General features: G+C 36.7%; 1 protein-coding gene across 1 annotated transcript in view; it reads left to right on the forward strand.

The window, feature by feature from the left end:
- Window positions 1–128: 128 nt before the first annotated feature.
- The window catches only part of LOC105987311 (chromosome unknown open reading frame, human C5orf42), a 97,704-nt gene continuing 75,763 nt past the window's right edge, over window positions 129–22,069 (forward strand). The window contains exons 1-14 of the mRNA XM_013018523.1: window positions 129–269; window positions 3,376–3,457; window positions 5,129–5,203; window positions 5,320–5,439; window positions 6,792–7,024; window positions 9,441–9,547; window positions 11,146–11,302; window positions 12,517–12,620; window positions 14,228–14,410; window positions 17,206–17,452; window positions 17,577–17,732; window positions 17,894–18,651; window positions 20,035–20,243; window positions 20,444–20,524. Of these exons, the coding sequence (XP_012873977.1) occupies window positions 129–269; window positions 3,376–3,457; window positions 5,129–5,203; window positions 5,320–5,439; window positions 6,792–7,024; window positions 9,441–9,547; window positions 11,146–11,302; window positions 12,517–12,620; window positions 14,228–14,410; window positions 17,206–17,452; window positions 17,577–17,732; window positions 17,894–18,651; window positions 20,035–20,243; window positions 20,444–20,524 (2,653 nt within the window). The remainder of the gene's footprint in view (window positions 270–3,375; window positions 3,458–5,128; window positions 5,204–5,319; window positions 5,440–6,791; window positions 7,025–9,440; window positions 9,548–11,145; window positions 11,303–12,516; window positions 12,621–14,227; window positions 14,411–17,205; window positions 17,453–17,576; window positions 17,733–17,893; window positions 18,652–20,034; window positions 20,244–20,443; window positions 20,525–22,069) is intronic.

Consider the following 22,069-nt stretch of genomic DNA (forward strand, 5'->3'; position numbering starts at 1 on the left):
TGCCGCCGCCGGGCCCTGCGCCTCCGCTCCGCCGGCTGGCGGTGCCCGGGGTCACCTCCGCGGGGTCCCTTTGTGTGACCCCGGTCAGTTCGCCACGAGATCACCCCTGTGCTTGACCCTAGTAGGTGATGAAGTGTGCACGGAGACATGGACGCGATTTTCTAGACTCTTCGGTGGTTGAAACCCCAGAAAAACTTGAAATTGCATTCATGGATTTGTGTAAAAATAAAGGTACTGCCGAGTGTCTTCGAATTGCTAACGTGTTTTCCGTGTGACTGTCATTTTTATCTCGGTTGTTTCATGGTGTTTGTTATCCATCCAGTAGCAGCGGAATCTGAAGAGCCAGCGGAATGTACAGCAAAACGAGCCTTTCGTCCCGGCCGCCCCTGGGCAGCTCCGGCCTTCGATCTTGAACGGTTAGGGGCCATTTTATCCTTTCCAACCTAACTGCAAAATTTCACACATCTAGAGTAATCTTTGGTATAAAATACGGAAGCGCATACTGTACCTCTCACCGAGGAAGGATGAGGACGTATTTGAAAAGAAATACGTAAGAACAGAGTCGCTGATAGACTGTCCTGACTTTCGCTGAGTCTGTTCAGTTTTCTCCAATTGTCTTTTAAAATAATCTCACATTTTCAAGCACCAGTAGTTAGTTTATGCCCGTAATCCTCAATAAGTCACAGTTTGAAGCCAAGTTATGCAGAAAAGTTCATGAGACTTACGCCATAAAGCTAGCATAAAGCTAGCTGAAAAGGGAGCTGTGGCTCAAGTAGAAGCCAGAAACCGAGTTCAAGCTACAGTATCTGCGAAACGAAACAAACCCTCACAACTAAAAACCTGAAAATAGTCTCTATCTTACAGAAAACTAGTATTGAAAGTACAGTACAAAGAACTTTGATCATAATTTAATAAATGACTAACAGCGTTTCCTGTACCCCCGAATGCCAGTATGATATTCTGTAAGTAAGGACATTCTTCTACTTGGCTGTAGAATGCCAGTATGATATTCTGTAAATAAGGACATTCTTCTACCTGGCTGTAGGACAACTACTAAAATAAGAAAACTACATTAATTAACTACCATTTAATCCTGTTTTTCTTCCTATATGTTTTTCTTCCAATTGTCCAGTATTATCCTTTATAACATAATGATAAAGTTTATAAATTACTCATTGAATTTAGTTGTCCAGTCTTCTCTTGACCTCTACGACCTTGACACTTTTTTTTTGCCTGTCCTGAAACTTGAACCCTTGAACTCAGGGCCTGGGTGCTGTCTCTGAGCCTGTTTGTACTCAAGTCTAGTCCTCTACTACTTGAGTCACAACACCATTTTTGCCTTTTTCTGAGTAGTTTATTGGAGATTAGAGTATCGTGGACTTTGCCTGTTTTTGTTTTGTTTTGTTGTCTGTCATAGGGCTTGAACTCAGGAGCCTGGGTGCTGTCCCTGAGTTCCATTTATGTACCTTGACATTTTTGATGGTACAGATCATTTTTTTAGTAGAATGTCCATCAATGTAGACTTCACTTGATTGTGTGTGTGTGTGTGTGTGAGAGAGAGATTAGAGTCAGTTTATGTATCTTTATTTTTTTTTATTTTTTTATTTATTTTTTGGTCCGGTTGTGGGGCCTGAACTCTTGAACTCTGGGCCTAGGCGCTGTCCCTCAGCTATTCATCTCAAGGCTAGCACTGTACCACTTGAACCACAGCACCACTTCTGTCTTTTTTCTTTTTGCTTATGTGGTGCTGAGGAATCGAACCCAGGGCCTCAGGCATCCAAGGCAAGCGCTCTACCACTGAGCCACCTTCCCAGCCCCTAGTTTATGTATCTTTAGCATATACATCTTAGGTGGGTGGTGTGTGATTTCCTGCTATTTGTCTTATTTCTCATGTTGTTCCTTTTGACCATTGAATTTAATGGAGTTTGCCTGGCTCTTATGAAATACCTTATTTTCATCAAATATTCTACTTACATGGAGTCCATTTCCTATTTTAAAACCATCAATGTGATTTTTTTTTTTGAGTTCATACTGTTCTCATTTTGGTCAGTGATATTCTTTTTCAAGAATGATTTTCAAGAATGACATCCTGGTGGCTAATGCCTATAATCCTAGCTACTCAGGAGGCTGAGATCTGAGGATCATGGTTCAATGCTAGCCTGGGCAAAAAAGTCTATGAGACTCTTACCACCAATTAAATAGCCAGAAATGGAGGTGTTTCTCAAGTGGCAGAAGTCAAATGAGAGCATGAAGGCCTGAGTTCAAGCCCCAGTACCAGCACCAAAGAGACACAGAGAGAACAGGAAAAAATACAGAATGATTGCTGTGTCTCTTTGTACTTGAGCTCCAGTGAGGTTGTTCCAACACTGAATGAGACATTCTTCCAAGATTATATTCCTCCCACCCTGCTCTGGGCTGGCTCTGAATGTGTAGTTGGGACACACCACTTGTGTATCTTTTTCATTTTGATTTGGCTCTAACCATAATCATCCTTCACACTTAGTGGGTGGACTTTCCAGGTATCTCTCAGTTCATCTTGTCTTAGGATTTCATTGTGTATGTGCACCTGTGTATGTGTGCATGCACCAGTTTTAGGGCTTGAACTCAGGGCCTTATTGCCATTGCTGAGATTTTTTGCTCAAGGCTAGTGCTCTCACGCATCTCTGCTTTTTGTAGATAAGTCTCACAGACTTTTCTTGCTCAAGCTTACTTTGAACTGTTATCCTAAGATCTCAGCCTCCTGAGTAGCTAGGATTATAGGTGAGAGGCAGCACAGCTGTCAGTTTGGACATTTGCACAATTTAGGCTGAGGGTTGGATGCCTGTTTACATAGTTATTGTGTCTTCATGAATATTATTCAGAGAGCAGGGTAGAAACTATATTACCTTTTATAATTTAGCTTTTGAAAATGCATAGCATTACCTTGATTGTATTATCTTGGTCTAAACAGTCACAAAATCTGGCCCAGCTTCAAAGGGGGAGGCAGAGACCACAGTACTAAATGAGAGAAGTATCAGAGTCACTCACAAGGCCTGTGAGATGGGAGATGTGGCCAGCTCTGCAAAATACAGTCTGACTACTGAGAAAGGCAAATCACATGGAAACTTATTTATTAAGATCCTTCCTAGATTTATCTTCATTGTCTGAAAAGTAACTTGTAAAGCAAATACATTTTACCAGACTGGTCCAGATATAAAATGCAATTATCAACTTCTTAACTTAAAAACATTCGTTTGAGTTATTGACAAAGTAACATATTTATGAATTACTTATAACTATAGTTATTTAAAATGCATGGTAAATATTATGGGCTCTATTGTTATTTACAGTGTGTTCTTATGGTTTTGCTTAATTCATCATTGATATCTTTCCAAGCATGGAAATAAGATTAGAAATTTTGACATCAACAAGTATCAAACAGAAAAAACCCTGGCCAAGAATTTCCTGGTTGGGACAGGTGAGTTTTACTTAATTTTTACCCATGTAATATATGGTACATGTATTTTTTTTTCTGTAAAATGTAGGTATACTCTGTGACTTAAAAGAAGACATCATATTTGGAAAGATTACCTGCCTCCTAAACAGGTTGTTTTTTTTTTTTTTTTGGTGTGTTTTAATTATGAGGAAATAAGCTTTTCCAGAAAGTTTTAGTGGTCTGTTTAGGAGGAAGTTTTTAACTTTCAAAAATTTTTAGTTTCATATTATGTTTAAATAGGTTGAAATGGAATATGTTAAATCAGAATGTTTAATCTCCTGAACTTCTCCTACTTGTCAGTGAAGTGTTTCCTTCTTCGGCACACAAATTCCATTATATGTATACATGTATATATATATATATATGTATGTGTGTGTGTGTGTGTACATGTATACATCCATATACACATATACATGTACATTTATAACAAATAAATGTTATATGCACGTATGTATACATATTTTATATGATCCATTTGTTTGTTGAAGGACACCTGGGCTGTTCCCATAACTTTGCAATTGGCAGCAATGAACATGAGTGCCAAATGTCTTTACTGTATCCTGACTTGTAATCTTTTGGATAAATGCCCAGGAGTCATACTTCTGGATCATAGATAGAGTAGTTCTATGTTTAGTTTTTTTCAAGAATTTCCAAAGTAGTTGTACTAGTTTACATTCCCGCCAACAGTTAATATGGTTTCTTTTTTCCTCACATCACTGATAGCACTTGTTTGAATTTTTGGTAATGGTCATTCTTACTGAGGTTAGATGGAATCTCAAGAGTTGTTGCATTTCACTGCCTGCCTTTTCTAGGACTCAAATAATCAGTCAAAGGGTTTATGAATTTCCAGAGACATAGGCTTTGTTGTTGTTGTTGTTGTTGGTGGTGGTGGTGGTCATGGGGCTTGAGCTCCAGGCTTGGGTGCTGTCCCTGAGCTCTTCAGCTCAAGGCTAGCCCTCTACCACTTGAGCCACAATGCTCCTTCCGGTTTTCTGGTGGTTAATTGGAGATAAGAGTTTCAGGGACTTTCCTGCCTGGGCTGGCTTTGAACAGTGATCCTCAGATCTCAGTCTTCTGAGTAGCTAGGATTACAGGCATGAGCCACTGGCACCCGGCTAAGACATATGCATTGTAATCAAAGTAAATAATGTATAAACACTTGCTCATTCTACTGTTAACAATAAGAGATTAAACATTAAGATAACCTATTTGGGCTAGTTAAAATAGAAGATATGTTTATGATGTTAAAATTTAAAGAAAGCTCAATGTAAACTATTAGGCTACCTCACTTAGTAATTCTAAAGCAATTTTTTTTTTTTTGGTGTTGGCACTAGAACACAGGCATGCTAGACAAGCACTCTACCACTGAGCTACACTTCCTACCTTCAGGTTTTAGATAGAATGACAAGTTTACAGGATACTGGTTTTAGATAGAATGTCAAGTTTTTAGGATACCATAGGATCTTACCTTACTGTAGTATAAATTATCTTTCTTAAACGTTTTATTTTGTTGTCTTTTCTGTTATAATTTAGTCAAGAGGTTGAATTAACTTCTAGGATCACTTAAATCTTTCACATGCCTTTTCTCTTAGGCAAATGAAGCTGTTTTTCTTTTGGATGATAAATTCATAAATGAAATTAATTTGGTATCAGGAAGAACAAAGAAGAAGATTCCTAGCCTACAGCCTTTTTTGAAGGACATTTTTTTCCTGTCAACATCCAGTAATGGTTAAGTAATACTTGTATTTTCAAAAGGCTAGACTAATGTGTTTTTAATAATTTAGAGTGATAGTAAGGGAGATATTAGGTTAAGAATTACATTAATTAAAAAAATTTTTTAACAGATGCCTGGCTGGCTGGAGTGCTCACTACAGGGGAACTTTTCCTTTGGAACAAAGATGAAGATTGGTTGAAAATGATTCAAGTAACTGAAAAGCCTAAAGAAGCGATTAAAGCTACAGTAGGTGAGCAATTTTTGTTTAAATTGGTTTAGATGGGAAAAACAGAAAGGAAATAGGATGAAATATTTTCCTGTGACTGTTTTGAAAATGTAGTTCTATATGTATGTGTAACGGAGAATATATTTCTATTTATATGTTTTAAGCTTTTTGGTATTTCTTTAAAAGTCTGTGATACTTAGGTTCAATGTGAACAAGAAAAGTCTGGTATGCCTAATACTGCTCTAATAACAATTGGTTTCTAATATCAAATAATGACTATTTGGTAAGTGTTACTATTATTTGTACTCTTTTTTACTTTTTTTTTTTTTTTTGTCAGTTGTGGGGCCTGGGCTCTGGGCCTGGGTGCTGTCCCTCTGCTCTTCAGCTCTACCACTTGAGCCACAGTGCTACTTCTGACTTCTTCTACTTATGTGGTGCTGAGGAATCAAACCTAGGGCCTCATGCATGCAGGGCAAGCACTCTACAACTGAGCTACCTTCCCAGCCCTTTTTTTTTTTTTTTCCTCAGTGGTAGGTCTTGAACTCTGGGCCTGAGCACTGTCCCTGAGCTCTTCAGCTCAAGGCTAGTACTCTACCACTTAAGCCACAACATCACTTCCAGTTTTCTGGTGGTTAATTGGAGATAAGAGTCTCACAGACTTTCTTGCCCAGGCTTTGAACCAGATCAAAGCCTTCTGAGTGGCTAGGATTACAGGCATGAGTCACTAGCACCGGGCTCTTTTTTCTTGACTTTACTTTTTATTAGTATATATTAGTTGTGCTATTCATATACATGCATGCAGGATACTCTGATCAAATTTACACCTTCTGTCACTTTCCTATAACTCTTCTCATTCCTCTTCTTTTTTTTTTTTTTTTTGGGTCCGGTCGTGGGGCCTGAACTCTGGGCCTGGGCGCTGTCCCTTAGTTCTTCAACTCAAGGCTAGCACTCTACCACTTGAGCCACAGCGCCACTTCCAGCTTTTTTCTTTTTGCTTATGTGGTGCTGAGGAATGGAACCCAGGGCCTCAGGCATGCAAGGCAAATGCTCTACCACTGAGCCACCTTCCCAGGCCCCTCATTCCTCTTCTTAAAACAATTTTAGCAAAAGTTACTGTTATGTTTTCATATATAAATATATATAAAGTACTTTGGACATTTTTTACCCTCATTTACCTTCTCTCACTCCTCTCCTTCCCACTCATATTCACCCCAACAGAACCTAGTTTACATTCCTGTCATTCATTTGTTTGTACCTCAGTTTTGGCAACCTGAATGGTAACATAATTTGGGTTTGTTATTGCAACAATAGTTAAGTTGTATGCTTTTTTGAGAGAACTCACACTGAAGGTTTAATTATTCTTATTATTTTCTTAGAAAACTCTTTGAGATTACACTTGTATGTATCTGGAAATGGAAAAAGAGTTCTCTTTGTAACACCTTCTGGAAGCATATTTCTTTGGGAATATTTGGAGTCAAAGAATATCTTCTCTTCGAAAAGCCTCTCCCTGGTGGGTCAGTGGTTCCAGATCATGCCTGAAGAAGCAGTTCTTTTGCCTTCCACTGAAGACAAAGAGGCTGCAGTGAATGCAGTTTTTATAAGAAATGAGGTAAAATCCAGATGAAACAGAATATGAAAGAAGTTGAGATCCTGGACTCTGAATTGACTGTTTGGGAAATACTTTTTTCTTTTTGTTGGTTGTGGGGCTTGAACTCTGGGCCTGGGTGCTGTGAACTCTGGGCCTGGGCGCTGTCCCTGTGCTTTTCATCTCAAGGCAAGTGCTCTACCGCTTGAGCTACAGCACCACTTCTGGTTTTCTAGTGGTTTATTGGAGATAAGAGTTTCACAGACTTCCCTGCCCGGGCTGGCTTTGAACCCTGATCCTCAGATCTCAGCCTCCTGAGTAGCTAGGATTACAGGCTTGAGCTACCGGCGCCCGCTAAATTGACTGTTTGAAAAGCTGCTTAGTGGAGGGTTTAATTGCATAATTGTATGTTTCTAAACCCTACCAATTATTGCAATAGTTATAAACTTACTGTATTAAAAAGATATTGCATTATGCTAAATATATTTTTTATCTTTTATTATTTTTTTTTGCCAGTCCTGGGGCTTGAACTTGGCCCAGGCGCTGGCTCTGAACTTCTTTTGCTCAAGATTAACACTCTACCACTTGAGTCACAGTGCCACTTCCAGCTTTTTCTGTTTATGTGGTACTGAGGAATTGAACCCAGGACTTCATGCGTGAAAGGCAGATCTCTACCATTAAACCGCATTTCCAGCCCTGTATTGTGATATGTTTTTTTAAAAAAATGTTAGTTTGACAGTAGGACTTTATTTCCTTTTCCCTCATTTAAAATATAATTTGTTTTGTAATTTATCAGTGCCAGTGATGTTCAATGATAGAAATAGTATATTCATTAAATGGAAATGAAATATTAAAAATAATTGCATGGTAGTTTGTATGGGCCAACAGCTATTATCTACTCTGCTTTTATTAGAAAATTACATTTTGAAGCTCTATTATTACCTGCATTAGGGTAGTGTACTAGCATAAATATAAAACTATAAGAGAGAAATAACTTTAAGTCTCTTTCCACTTAGAGGCGCAATAAATGATAGGCATCTGTTTTTTGTTTTTTTGGTCAAGGGGTTTGAACATTGGCCTGGGTCCTGTCCCTGAGTTCTTCAGCTCAAGGCTAGAGCTCTACCACTTGAGCTACAGTGCCACTCCAGTTTTCTGGTAGTATAGGAGATAAGAGTCTCATGGACTTTCCTGCCCAGGCTGGCTTTGAATGACGATCCTCAGATCTCAGCCTCCTGAGTAGCTAGGATTACAGGCTCAAGCCACAGGCACTCAGCGAGGCATCCTTTTAAAATAACTTTTATTGAGCCTAGGCACTGGTGGCTCATATCTATAATCCTAGCTACTCTGGAGGCTGAGATCTAAGGATCATGTTTGGAAGCCAGCTTTTAGATAAGAAAGTCTATGACACTTTTATCTCTAATTAGCCACCCACAATTCAGAAATGGAGGCTCAAATGGTAGAACACTAGACTTCAGCAAACTAACCTTAGGGACAGCACCTGGGCTATGAGTTCAAGCACACAACCAATAAAAAACCCCACTTTTTATTGATACAAGGTTTATACATCTTATGAGGAACATTGTGATAATTTAACATATTATGTAATCATAAAATCAGGATAATATGCATTTCTATCTCTTCAAACATTAATTTTTTTGAATTTTATATTATTTTAGTTCATTTTGAAATGAAATTACTGAAATCAGTAGTTTCTCTATTGTAGTATAGAAAATCCAAAGTATTTCTTCTCTGTGGTTCCTCTTACTGAATTTCTTTTTTTTTTTTTTTTGGGTCCGTTCGTGGAGCCTGAACTCTGGGCCTGGGCGCTGTCCCTCAGCTCTTTAGCTCAAGGCTAGTGCTCTACCACTTGAGTCACAGCGCCATTTCCGGGTTTTTTCTTTTTCGCTTATGTGGTGCTGAGGAATTGAACCCAGGGCCTCAGGCATGCAAGGCAAGCGCTCTACCACTGAGCCAACTTCCCAGCCCACTGAGTTACTTAAGAGAATATAGTGTAGCTCATTAAGAGAGCATTCTTAAAGTCCTGAGTTCTCCCTTAGTACCAAAATCCCTCAAATCTACAACCTGATTTTTCCATTTGAGACCTATCTCCAGCTCAAAAAGTAAAAATAAAAAAGAAAGACTTGGCCTTTAGTATAATGTTAAAAATAAAAACCTGGGAGAGAACAAGGGAAGGAAGAAAAAAAGAAATGTACTCTTTACCTGACTTATGTAATTGTAACCCCTCTGTAAATCACTTTTATAATAACAATAAAAAATAAAAAAGACAGGTCTGAGGCTAAAAAAATAAGAAAATATAAATAAAAGTGTAAGTAGGGTCCTGATATTTTTCATTTGTTTTACTTATATGAGAAATACATTTTTATATCTTGATTTCCTCTTAAATTAATTTTATACCAAAGTATGTTAACTTTATCTACAGTTATTAGGAGACTGCTGCCTGTGTTCGTTTACTTTTTATTCTGGGGAATGCCTGAAGTTAACATTTCTAGCGATTTGGTGGCATGAAAACGTATTTACACCTATAAGGTGAGGTACATGTTTTATTCTCCCTATTTTCTATCCCTTTTAAAACATTATAATCAAGGAAAGTATAGTAGTGATATTATCACTCAGGAAGGAGACTGAGCAGGAAGATAGAGAGTCCAAAGTCATCCTAGACTACATAGAAAGTTTGAGACCAACCTGGGCAATAGCAAGATTCCGTCTCAAAAACAAAAACAGGCCAGGTGCAAGTAGCTCATGTATGTCATACTTGCTACTAAAAAAGTTAAGACATGGAGAAGGGAGATGTGAAGCCAGTACAGGCAGAGACTAGTCGTCAAGACTTTCTCTCCAATTAACTAGCAAAAATGAGAGTTTGAGGTATGGTTCATATGATAGAGTACCAGCCATGAACAAGCAAGCCAAGTGAGGATGAGGCCTTTGATTTCAAGTCCGAGTACCAGGTCCCCTTGTGGTGCCCTTTCCCCCAAAATGAGTTGGAAGTGTGGCTTATCCAGTAGAACACCTGCCTAGTGAGCATGAACTTCAAACTCCAGTATTGCAAAATAAAATAGATCCTAAACTAGAAACAAAATACTATCATCTTTTGGCCATATATGCCTTAACATTTTTAAATGTTATAGTGAATTTAGTTCTTGTGGCTTTATAGATTCTTTTTTCTGAAATTTCATTTAAAATGTTTAATGTAGAAAGTTTGTTCATGGCTAATGCTCTACCACTTCACTTGACTTCACTTCTGGCATTTGTCTGTTGTTTCAAACAACCAGCAAAAGGACAGAAGTGAAATCATGGCTGAAATAAAGAATTTTCATGTATTTATCTGTTCCAACTAGCATCTGGCTTTAATCTATAGTTCTCAGATCTCAGCCTTAGATCTAAGACAGAAGCCGTGGGCACCAGGCTCAAGAAATTTTTTTATGCCAACAGTATTGAAGACAATTTGCAAAAAAGTAAAAAGAACAAACCTTTTCATTTTAATTTTGAGACAGGGTATCAGTATGTAGCACAAGTTAGCCTCACACTTGTGATCCTCCTGAGTGAAAATGAATAAATGTTAAAAGTACAGCTAGGTAGACTTGGATAATGTATATGCTTATGTAATATGTACCTATCACTCATATGAAGTATAGTAAGTTGACACAGCCAAAGGGTTCTCATTCTCTACTATTTTTCATAGTTTTATTACCATATATTAATTATACAAAATAACAGCTTTTTCTCCTCCTCTTTCTGTTTATTTGTCTCCCTTTCCCTCTTTTCCTTCTTTCTTTTTTCCTTTGTTCCTCCTCTCCCAGCCTCTCCCTCTGCTTCTTCCTCTCTCTCTCCTGGGGATTAAAACCAAAGTCTCTAAGTGCAAAAGTGTCTCTGGGGATTTAGGTGTACCTCTTAATTTTTTTGCAATGAACTCTGTATCAGTTTCAAAGTTAATATGTGAGTTAGGCTCAGTGGATTATGCCTGTAGTCCTAGTTACTTGGAAAGCTGAGGCAGGAGTATTGATTGAGCCCAGGAGTTCTAGGCCAGCTTGGGCAACATAGCAAGACCTCATCTTGGAAAGAAAGAATAAATAAGTAAAGGAAAATTACAGTAATTTTAATGTTCAATTATTTTATTACTTTCTTAGTTCATTGCCATTCCATATTCATTGGGCACAACAAAACTGCCATCTGTGTAATCTAAATCCTAAATGTGAATCAGTAAAGTCAAGAGGAGCTCTGATTTCTGCCTTTTCAAGAGATGGCCTTACCCTTGCAGTAACTCTAAATCAGAAAGACCCAAAGGTTAGTAAATATGATCTGTCATAGAAAGGAATCTAGAAAAGGGAATTTCTTCCAGTTTTGAGATTTCATTTGAAGATAGTTTGTTTTTGTCTTTAATTATTTTTAAATGGTGGTTCACTCCCCTGAGGGTTGCTAAAGTTATTTAAATTAGCTGCTACAATGTCTAGATGCTGGTCTTTAGAAATGAAGAGAAAGCCAGGCTGGTGGTGCAGGCCTGTAATTCCAGCACTTGGGAGGCTGAAAGAAGTGATCAGGGGGCTGGGCACTGGTGGCTCATGCCTGTAATCCTAGCCACTCAGGAGGCTGAGATCTGAGGATCAAGGTTCAAAGCCAGCCTGAGCAGGAAAGTCTGTGAGATTCTTATCTCCAATTAATTATTAGAAAACTGAAAGTGGTGCTGTGGCTCAAGCAGTAGAGTGCTAGTCTTGAGGAGCTGAATTGCTGAGGGGCAGCGCCCATGCCCAGAGTTCAAGCCCCATGACCAAAAAAAAAAAAAAAAGTCATCAGGGGTTGGAGGTCAGCCTGGCTTGCATAGTGATGTAGAGGACAGTGGGCTACAGAGTGATAGCTGTTTCAATAATGATAAATTTTAAAAAGTGAAAAGAGGGCTAGACACTGGTCACTCATGCCTGTAATACTAACTAGACTGAGATCTGAGATTCAAAGCCAGCCCAGTCAGGAAAGTCCGTGAGACTCTTATCTCCAATAAACTACGCACAAAAATCTGGAAGTGGCACTGTGGCTCAAGTGGTAGAGCGCTATCCTTGAGCAAAAGAAGCTCAAGGACATGTGCCCAGGCCCAAAGTTCAAGCCCCAGGACTGGCCAAAAAAAAAAAAAATGGGGGTGGGGAAGAAGATCACATTAAAGGAGGATAGGAGCCTGGTGCAGTGGAACACAGTGTGTATTATTTCAGCTAGTTGGGAGGAAAAGGCAGGGGGAGCATAAGTTTGAGGCTATCTTGGGCCAGTGGGAGGAGAGAGAGGGAAAAGAAAAGAGAGAAAGAGAGAGAGGAAGAGTACTAAAGTAACCATAGGAAATGTTCCTAAGGTAGAATAGAAAAGAACAAAAAGCTATAGAACTATAGGGGTCAACATTGACCAGTTGGAGAAACTACCCTATATACTTCATTAATATAATAATAGATCTCTAGGATAATTGTTACTAATGATAGTAAAATAATTTTAGTGACTTTATGGTCTTTTTTTCCTTCTAGGCAACTCAGGTATTATTTATAAATACAGTGAATCTTGTCAGTCTCTGTGGAAGTCTTAAAGGTTGTAGCAATAAGAACCCTGTAGTTCCAGCTACACTTCTCAGGTATGAAATTATTTATTTCTGAGTAGTGCCTTTATGTTCCATAACTTACAAATTTTATTGCTTTAATAGTTTTGTAAGTATCATTTAGATAAAGATCACAACAGTGTCAGCATTTGTGCTTGGTAAATTCTAAAAGTTGCTTTCTATAAAAAAGGACTTAAATACACAGGTACAATTTTTTTCCTCTTTCTTTTTTTATGGAGAAGAGGAGAGATAGGATTTTCCTAAATAGCCCAAGTTGGCCTTGAATTTGAAATTCTCCTGCCCCAGCCTCCCAAGTGCTATAGAAGTATAATATAGAAACGTACTGTCAAGACTGGGAATGTGGCTTAGTGGTAGGGTGCTTACCTAGCATGCATGAAGCCCTTGTTTTGATTCCTCAGTACCACATAAACAGAAAAAGCCAGACATAGCACTGTGGCTCAAGTGGTAGAGTGCTAGCCTTGAGCAAAAAAAGCTCAGGGACAGTGCCCAGGCCCTGAGTTCAAGCCCCAGGACTAGCAAAAAAAGAAAGGAAAGAAATGTAAAATCAGTCACATTCTGCCCTTTCATTATTTTTATATCTTCTTAGGAAAAATGGAATCAGGAGTAGATAGAGAGCAATATTGAGCTTCATTGGTCAGGCTAAAATGAACAAGTCTATATAGGAAACAAATTGTTTGCTCATGCAGGCAGGGTTAGGGATGAATAACAACACTGGTGTTATTAGCTACCAGTAGGATCTATATGGGATTAGAAAATATAAAGATCTCCTTTTGCAGAATATGGGTAGCTTACACTTGTAATCCTAGCTAATATCTAGAGGAGCATGGTTCAAGTCTTATTAGATTCTTATCTTGAAAACAACCAACAAAAAGTTGAGCTGGAGGGGCTGGGAAGGTGGCTCAGTGGTTGCATGCTTGCCTTGCATGCATGAGGCCCCAGGTTTGATTCCTCAGCACCTCATAAGCAGAAAAAGCTGAAAGTGGCGCTGTGGTTCAAGTGGTAGAGTGCTAGCCTTGAGCTGAAGAGCTGAGGGACAGCGCCCAGGCCCAGAGTTCAGACCCCACAACCAACCAAAATAAAAAAAGAAAAAAAGAACTGGAGATGTGGCTCAAGTGGTAGAAGACCAGGTTAGCAAGTACTACCAAAAAAGAGAGAAAGGAGTATTAACTGACAGCTTTGAAAGAAGCACCTGTTGTTGAGTGGGGTGCTAGCATGTTGCTGACTAAACGGGCATGATTATAAAATCTATTAACAGATCTTGATGGTGGAGTCTAGAAGGATTACAATTTATTCTAATTAAAATGGGAATGACAAAACAGTTCAATTCTGGCAGTATTTTCACTTCTAAATTGCTTACAAATACGAAGAAATTTCTAATTAAAGTATTGTTGTAGCTGTCCATGCAAAAAAAATCCTTAGTATGTGACAGTTACCTATTACCCTTCTCTTTTACGTTATTACATATTAGTTATACAGAATGAGTTTCATTATGACAACCTCATACATGTACATCATACTCGGCTTTCATCTGTTTAGAGTATTCAACCTTGATTGACACAGTTTATTATAAATTGTCATAGTGATTATAGAACCCTTCCTAACATGTCTCTTGCCCTTTCTAGGTCCTATTGGGTAGGCGACATCAGCTGGACACACAATAGTCTTTTTCTGGCTTGTGTGCTAAAACGTGGTTCCCTGGTTTTATTGACTTGCCTAGGTGAATTGCTAACATTAATTACATTTGGTTGCTCTATAGAACTTGGACCAGCAGAATTTATTCCTCTTCACCCATTAATTACATATAGGTGAGACATTGAATTGCTTTTGTTTGCAGAACATATTTTCTTTTGAGATACTGCTTTTACTATGTGTTTTTTCTATTTTAAGAAAAACAATATTATCTGTGAAATTACCTTTTTTTTTTCTTTGGGTCTATCACCTTAATATCATTTTCTTATTTATAGTTTTCTTCTATTTCTTTTTTGTGGCTTAATCCTGGTGAAAATTTGCCATTGTGACTATGTAAGTGTAAGCTATTTAAACATTTAGTAGTCCTAAATATTCTTCTTTAGAAACAAAGATGATAAAGTATGATTTGACATTTATCCTTATAAAAGATGACCATTTAAACAAGTTACTCAAAATTGAGCTGACTTGTGGACTTAGCTACTGTTTTCCAAAGAGCAAAAGTTGTTGGTAGTGGATAGAAGACTTTAGAATTTAGCCATGTTTTAATTTTAAATTGTGAGATGAAATAGCAGTTCAGTTTTGAAGCCAGACACATCAAAATTCAAATACTGTTTTTCTACCTATTACTTGTATGACTAAGTTATTCTTTGAGTTTCTATTTCTTTTCTTGTGAAATGAATTTGACAATAAGTGTCTTTTAAGGTTGAGGGAATTATGTAAGATAATACATAATTATAAATTATTAAGCATAGTTCTAATTTGAAGTATGTGATCAGGAACCTTTAGATTTGAGGTGATTATATTGTATGTGGTTAGACATGAATAGAGAGCAAAATAGGCAAAAGAAACTGAGGTGATTGTGTTTTTGTTAATGATAAACTCCTTGCTAAAGTAAAAGTATTTTACTTTACACTACTGGGTACTGGTGGCTCATACCTGTAACCCAGCTACTCAGGAGACAGAAATCTAAGGATTGTGATTCAAAGCCAGCCCAGCAGACAGATGTGAAAGACTCTTCAGTTAACCACCAAAAATTTGGAAGTAAGCTGGGAACGTGGCCTAGTGATAGAATGCTTGCCTAACATGCATGAAGCCCTTGGTTTGATTCCGCAGTACCACATAAACAGAAAAGCTGGAAGTAGCATTGTGGCTCAAGTAGTAGAGTGCTAGCCTTGAGCAAATGAAGCTCAGGGATAGTGTTCAGGCCAAGTTCAAGGACTGACCCCCCAAAAAAGCTGGAAGTAGAGCTGTGGCTCAAGTGGTAGAATGCTATTCTGAACAAAAAAGCTAAAAGACGACACCCAGACCCTGAGTTCAAGACACACACACACACACACACACACACACACACACACAACTTTTTTCTTTCTGTGGTCCAATTAATATGTACTAGAATTTCTTCACTTTTTTCTCGTAAACTCATATTGCAGGGTCTTTCAATATTGGGTGCGTTTTCTAATTACAGAACTAATAAGATATTTTAAAAATTATGTTGTACTAGCCAGGCAGGCTGCAATGGCACCCAAGTTCTCAGTTCGTACTTCAGGATGGGTGTACACAGACCCCAAAAATCATGTTGTTAGACTAAATAGTGTAGAAGATGAGTCATAATCCTGCTTCTCAAATATGATGGTTAGCATTTTAGTTTATTGCTGAGCACTAGTGACTCACTCTTGTAATCCTAGCTACTCAGAATGAGGTCTAATAATCACAGTTCAAGTCAGCCCAGGCAGAAAGTCTGTAAGAATGTTAGGTCCAATCAACCACCAAAAAGCCAGAAGCAGAGCTATAGCTAAAGTGGTAGAGCTCCAACCTTGAGTGAAAAAAGCTAAAGGCCTTGAGTTTAAGCCTCAGTACTGTCACCATAACAACAACAACAAAAAAAGGAAACACTTTAATGTCCTTTAAATTTAGGAAAAAAATATTTGGAAATAGAATTTTTTAGCATAAGTTATATATGTAGTTTGCTGTTTTACTGTTTTTAATTATTAGTATCTCATATCTTCTTTCTCAAACATTGTTTTTAATGATTCCGTAAGTTTCTGTAGTTTGTACATTTTATAATTAATCTCCTATTGTTCACTATTTGGCTAATATAAAACTCTGTATTTGAAATTATATACAAGTTTTTCATTTATTTTATTGAAACTCTGGGGATTGACCCTAGTACTTGCACGCACTAGGCAAGCACTCTTAACACTGAGCTACGCTTCCTGCCCAAGAACTATATGTGAATAGTTTCCTAAGTAGAAAAGTTACAATATATTTTGATGGTTTGTCCCCGTGAACATGTATAAAACCTCATACTTTCCAAGCAGTCATATTAAGTAATCAGCATTAGTTATACTTTGTAACAATACATAAGTGCACCTAAACAGAAACTTACTCAAATTTAATTTTAAACTGGTAAAATTTTATCCACTACCATCCTTCCTGAAGTTTTTTCTTAGTTTTCCCCCTCCTTAATAACAATTATACTGATAGCTCATACTTATATTGCTATAAGCATATTTAAACATATGTTAATAAAATAAGCATGTTTAAACATATGTTAATAAAATAAAGCTGCCTTAATTCTGTTATGAGATAGGTTGTATATAAGTTACAAATAAAACAGTAAATACCTCAATTCAGAAAAAGTATTTAAAGCATAGAAACCTATTAAAATAGTTACCTATTTTTACTCTGTCTATATTATATTTTCCTGGCATAGATATGTATATATATATATGTATATGTATTTATGTATGTATTTATGTATACACATTTAGTGTTTTTGGATATGTTTCATCTGTTTGCTTTCACTTCATTCTGTAACATTTTTCATTTTTCTTTCTCTTTGGAATAATATGATTGATTCCTTTAGGATTTTTCTCTTACTAATTCTTACATTTTCATGTTTGTTTGTCAGACCACAGCAGTTTACATTTCAAGATTCAAATAATCCTGTAGACTCATCAGCTTCTGATAGTGACCCTCTGAGACAGAGATTTTCTGTAAAAGCACACTCACGTTTACCCTACCTTATTGTTTCTGATGGATATATGATTACAACCCTTCGCTTTCTTGATAACCTATCTCCATCATTGCTCATGAGATCACTGTTACTTGATTCAACCCAGAGGCTTGAGAAAATGTATGAGAGTGTGACATCTAAGGTATGGGGCTTTTGATTATCATTGATAAAAAGTTGTCTTCCTATTCCTTTCAAAGTTAAAACTAGAACTTCTAATTACTGTAGTAGACTTATAAAATCTGTTGAAAATCTGTTTTCTTCCTTAGCCAAAAAGCAAAGGGCTGAATTTACGATCACTGGATTCCCTAAGGTCTAGCCTGCTAAAATACCAAGGAATTGAAAACTCAATTGATTCTACTATTCCGAGATTTTTGCAGGCTGAAGAAACAATGAAGTTACATGAAAAAACAGCAGACTCTCAGGTATTTAATAACAAGTTTTATTTACTTTGAATAATTAAAATTGGCCTTATTCTAAGAAACACATTTGTTTTTCTCTTGTTAGAGAAAAGAGAAATTTAAGAACATCAGTGATTCTGTGAATAAGCCTTAACTGGTACTATTATTTTTTCCCTCATGTTCAGGATTTCGAGGCAGAAGAAACTAATGAAGACAAAAAATTTGCAAGCAACTCATTTCCTTTTTATAATCAAAAAAATAACTCACTCTTTAGCAGTGCCAGTGAAGGGAGATTGGAATTCGCGTCTATGTTTGATACAATACATGCAAAGGATGATACCAAGTTTACTGACCAAGCCATAACAGAACTGAATTCTATCCAGAAAAATCTACTTTCAGCATGGACTATAGGAATTTCAAAACATGTGACTGAAAAAAAAATAATGTTAAATTGCACAGTAGCTTGTATCACTCATTTTTTCCACATTCTTCAGTTTATAAACTGTCCTTTCCCCAAACTTGATTCTTTTTTAAGCAAGAGTCTTAAACATAATGCATGGATACTTTGTATCTTTCAACTTTTTCATCAGTGCTTATCGATCCAGTATTGGGATATGAGATACAAACAAGATATAGGACATTTGATAAAGCTGACCTCAAATACTGTCAAACTTTTTTTGACTCAGCAAGAGAAGAATCAGTTATTCTCAGAGAAACTTTTAGCCTGTTTTTATTTACTCCGAATGGTGACTGAAAAATTAAATTGCATATATAATCTTCAACCTGTTGCTATTTCCACACCAGGTGATGGAAGGACAGTGGATCAAGAGTCACTGGTGGTACCTATTTTGCAAGAGAGTAGCTCTCAGGAAAACAGGTCTTGGGACTCATCTTTCAAGATTCATCCTCAAACAACCAATCTTGTTCACAAGCCAGGTCATAGGTATAATCACTAACTTAAAAAAAATAAAATGCCACTAAAATTCTGAATATGTCACCATCCTATAGTGTGCAATTTTGTGTTTCGTATTGTAATTTTAAGTTTATGTAGCTATTAATACTAATTCCAGAATTTAAACTAGAAACTTCTTTTGATGCTTATGGTTAAACCCAATGCTTTGTGATTATTAATGCATGTGTTGTGCCATTTGAGCCATTCCCTTCCCTCTTTTCATTTTGCATTCTGTTTTTGAACTGGAACATTGGTCATTTTGTCCAGGCTGGACTCAAACCTCGGATGCTCCTATCTCCACTTAGCATAGCTGGGATTATAAGCATGTGCCAATACTCCTGGTGTAATTCCAAAATATTTTATAATCTCAGAAAGAATTCACATGTCTCAGCATTAAAACCTTGGTATTTTAAACATAGTTAAGCATCTGAAGTTTAGAAAATTAAAAAACAAACCAGAACAAATTTCAAAATATGTTATACCTGACACATTTATATGTATGCATTTAAGGAGACAAATATATGTATAAATATAAATAATTTTTAATATATAAAATAATATTTATAATATATAAATAAATATATTGACAACCCTTATATATATTTCATCTATATATGAACTTTGGCAATCAAAACTTATTTTAGGATTATGCCAAATGTTATATAGCACACATACTTTTTTCCTTGACACTCATGATGGTATTATTAAAAGATTTTGGCTTTGTTAAGAGTCTTAAAAAGGTATCACAGTCTAGTGTCACTGGCTCATTACTATAATTCTAGCTACTAAGGGGGATGATATCAGAGGATCATGGTTTGAAGCCAGCTTGGGCAAAAGAATCATACCTAATTAACTAGCAGATAAGACTTAAGTCATAAAGTGCCTGCCATAAGCAAGCAAGCTGACTTGCATAAAAAACTTGCATGACAATATGTTTACAAATCAGTACTCTTTTTTTTTTTTTTTTGTCAGTCATGGGGCTCGAATTCTGGACCTAGGTGCTGTCCCTCAGCTCTTCAGTTCAAGGCGAGCACTTTACCACTTGGGCCACAGTGCCACTTCCAGTTTTCTGGTGGTTCATCGGAGATAAGAGTCTCATAGACTTTCTGCCCTGGCTAGCTTTGAACCATCATCCTCAGATCTTCAGCCTTCTGAGTAGCTAGGATAAGAGGCTTGAGCTACTGGCGCCTAGCTCAGTACTCATTTTTGATTACTGGATTTTGTATTATGTTTAAATAAGACAATGTTATTATATTTTATGATGAGCGTTATTATTTTATCAGTGAAGAAAAAAGTAGGCCATAAAGTAGATGAAACTAATTTTTACCATTAGTGTGAAATTTGGTTTTGGTGCTTACCTAATTTTGTATGCAGATTGGTTGCTGTCTGGAGAATACTATACAAAAATACTTTATGGTATCAAGCACAATTAAGTCAACGAATTCCTGCATGTGACAGACAGTTAACTGAAAAGATGACACATGAAGCATCTACTGTCAAATCCCTGTTATGTCATATACAAGCTAACTTACAAACTGCTGGAGGTGGTTTAAACCAAGCCCCAGAACTTATGTCTATCAATGGTCAGTATCTTATATGCAACTTCTGATTATAAATACATGAAATGATCTATAGCTTTGATTTTGTAATTGTTTGAAATTATTTGGTTTTTAAAAGAATATCCAGATGAACTAATGAATTTTAAAACAAGCTTTTACAATTTTAAAATAAGCTTTTATGAAATTATATAATTTATTCTGACTAATTGTTGGTTATAAACCAGGTGAAGAGTGTTTCCTGTTAGGAGCATATGAAAAGTCCGTTCAACTATGGAAAAAGGCTCTACAAGAAACCCAAGAAAAAGGTAGGGAATCAACAAATGATATGTGTCATAATATTGTTAAGAAAATATATTAATTTGCTGTAAAGCTTGAATATAATTCCAAAATTCAGAGTTCTTACAATAACCTACACAAGTGGATTACATATTATGGGAAACATCTTCTCAATACTTAATTAAAATTATTCTTTGTCTTGAAATTTATGGCTAAGAATCTTTTTTAATAATTTCTAAGTTGCCTTCTATCTGGATTTTTTGCTGATGTTGTTAGTAGTGAAACTTGTGGTTGATTGTTGGTAGTGAAAAATGAGATACAGATCTTAAAAGAAACATTTTTTTTTTTGTCATTTAGAGGAACTACATATATCTGAATGAATATTTCACCACTTGACAATCATGGAGCTAAGGCTCTTTGCCCTTAAATAATTTACATTCCCTGTTAAATAAATTATTGGGTTAATTATGATATGCATTGAGTTTTTAATAAGGATATAGGATTCTAGAAGTTGGTGACATTTTTTAAGATACAGAGCTGAGTGTTTGGCTTACAGGACAAAATTCTTCACTGGAGACTATAAGCAAGCCCTCACTGCAGCTACTTCCTGGTCAGATTGGGCCAGTTTTTACATTTATTTTCCAACTTTTGTCAGACCAGTCTTGACATTTATTTTTCAGCTGTTGTATCTTTGTATATTTCATTTGTTTATCTACTTAAGTCAATACTGACTGAATGCCTGTTATATGTCTGGCACTTTAAAAGGCAATATGGATAACTGAAATAAATAACTTTACCCTGAAATTGCCCTGAATCACTATACAGTATGTGTTCTGTAGCACAAAAGTGTACATCACACAATTAGAGGCTGAAGTAGAAGCATCAGCCTAAGGAAAACCAAGAGGAGTTGACTTTGAAAATGGAGCAGAAGCCAGTTGTGGGGCATGACTGTAATCCTGTTATTGGGATGTGGAGTCAAAAGGATCATGACTAACCTGGGCTATATTGCAAGAGCTTGTCTCAATAAGTAAACAAAATAAGTAGAAGTTGTCCAGTTAAGGCAGTGGAAATGGTTTAATAAAGGACATAGTACTCTGAAAATAAGAGGCCTGAGAAGACATAGCAATTTTGGTAAGCTGTAAATTGTTTCATAGAACTAGATTGTGTGATATACATACATAGTGTTGGAGATGTCGGTGGTTCAAACCTGTAATCCTAATTACTCAAGAGGCTGAAATCTGAGGATCACGGTTTGAAGCCATTCCAGGCAGAAAAACCTGTGAGACTCTTATCTCCAATTAACTACTAAAAAGCCAGAAGTACGGATGTGACTCAAGTGGTAGAGCACTAGCTTAGAAAGGGTTTATCTTCCAACTGAGTTCTTTCTTTCTTTCTTTCTTCCTTTCCTTCTTTCTTTCTTTCCTTCTTTCTTTCTTTCCTTCTTTCTTTCTTCCTTCCTTCCTTCCTTTCTTCCTTTCTTTTCTTTCTTTCTTTCTTTCTTTCTTTCTTTCTTTCTTTCTTTCTTTCTTTCTTTCTTTCTTTCTTTCTTTCTTTCTTTCTTTCTTTCTTTCTTT

Source organism: Dipodomys ordii, unplaced genomic scaffold (genome assembly GCF_000151885.1).
Source record: "Dipodomys ordii isolate 6190 unplaced genomic scaffold, Dord_2.0 Scaffold41, whole genome shotgun sequence".
NCBI classification, from domain to species: Eukaryota; Metazoa; Chordata; class Mammalia; order Rodentia; family Heteromyidae; genus Dipodomys; species Dipodomys ordii.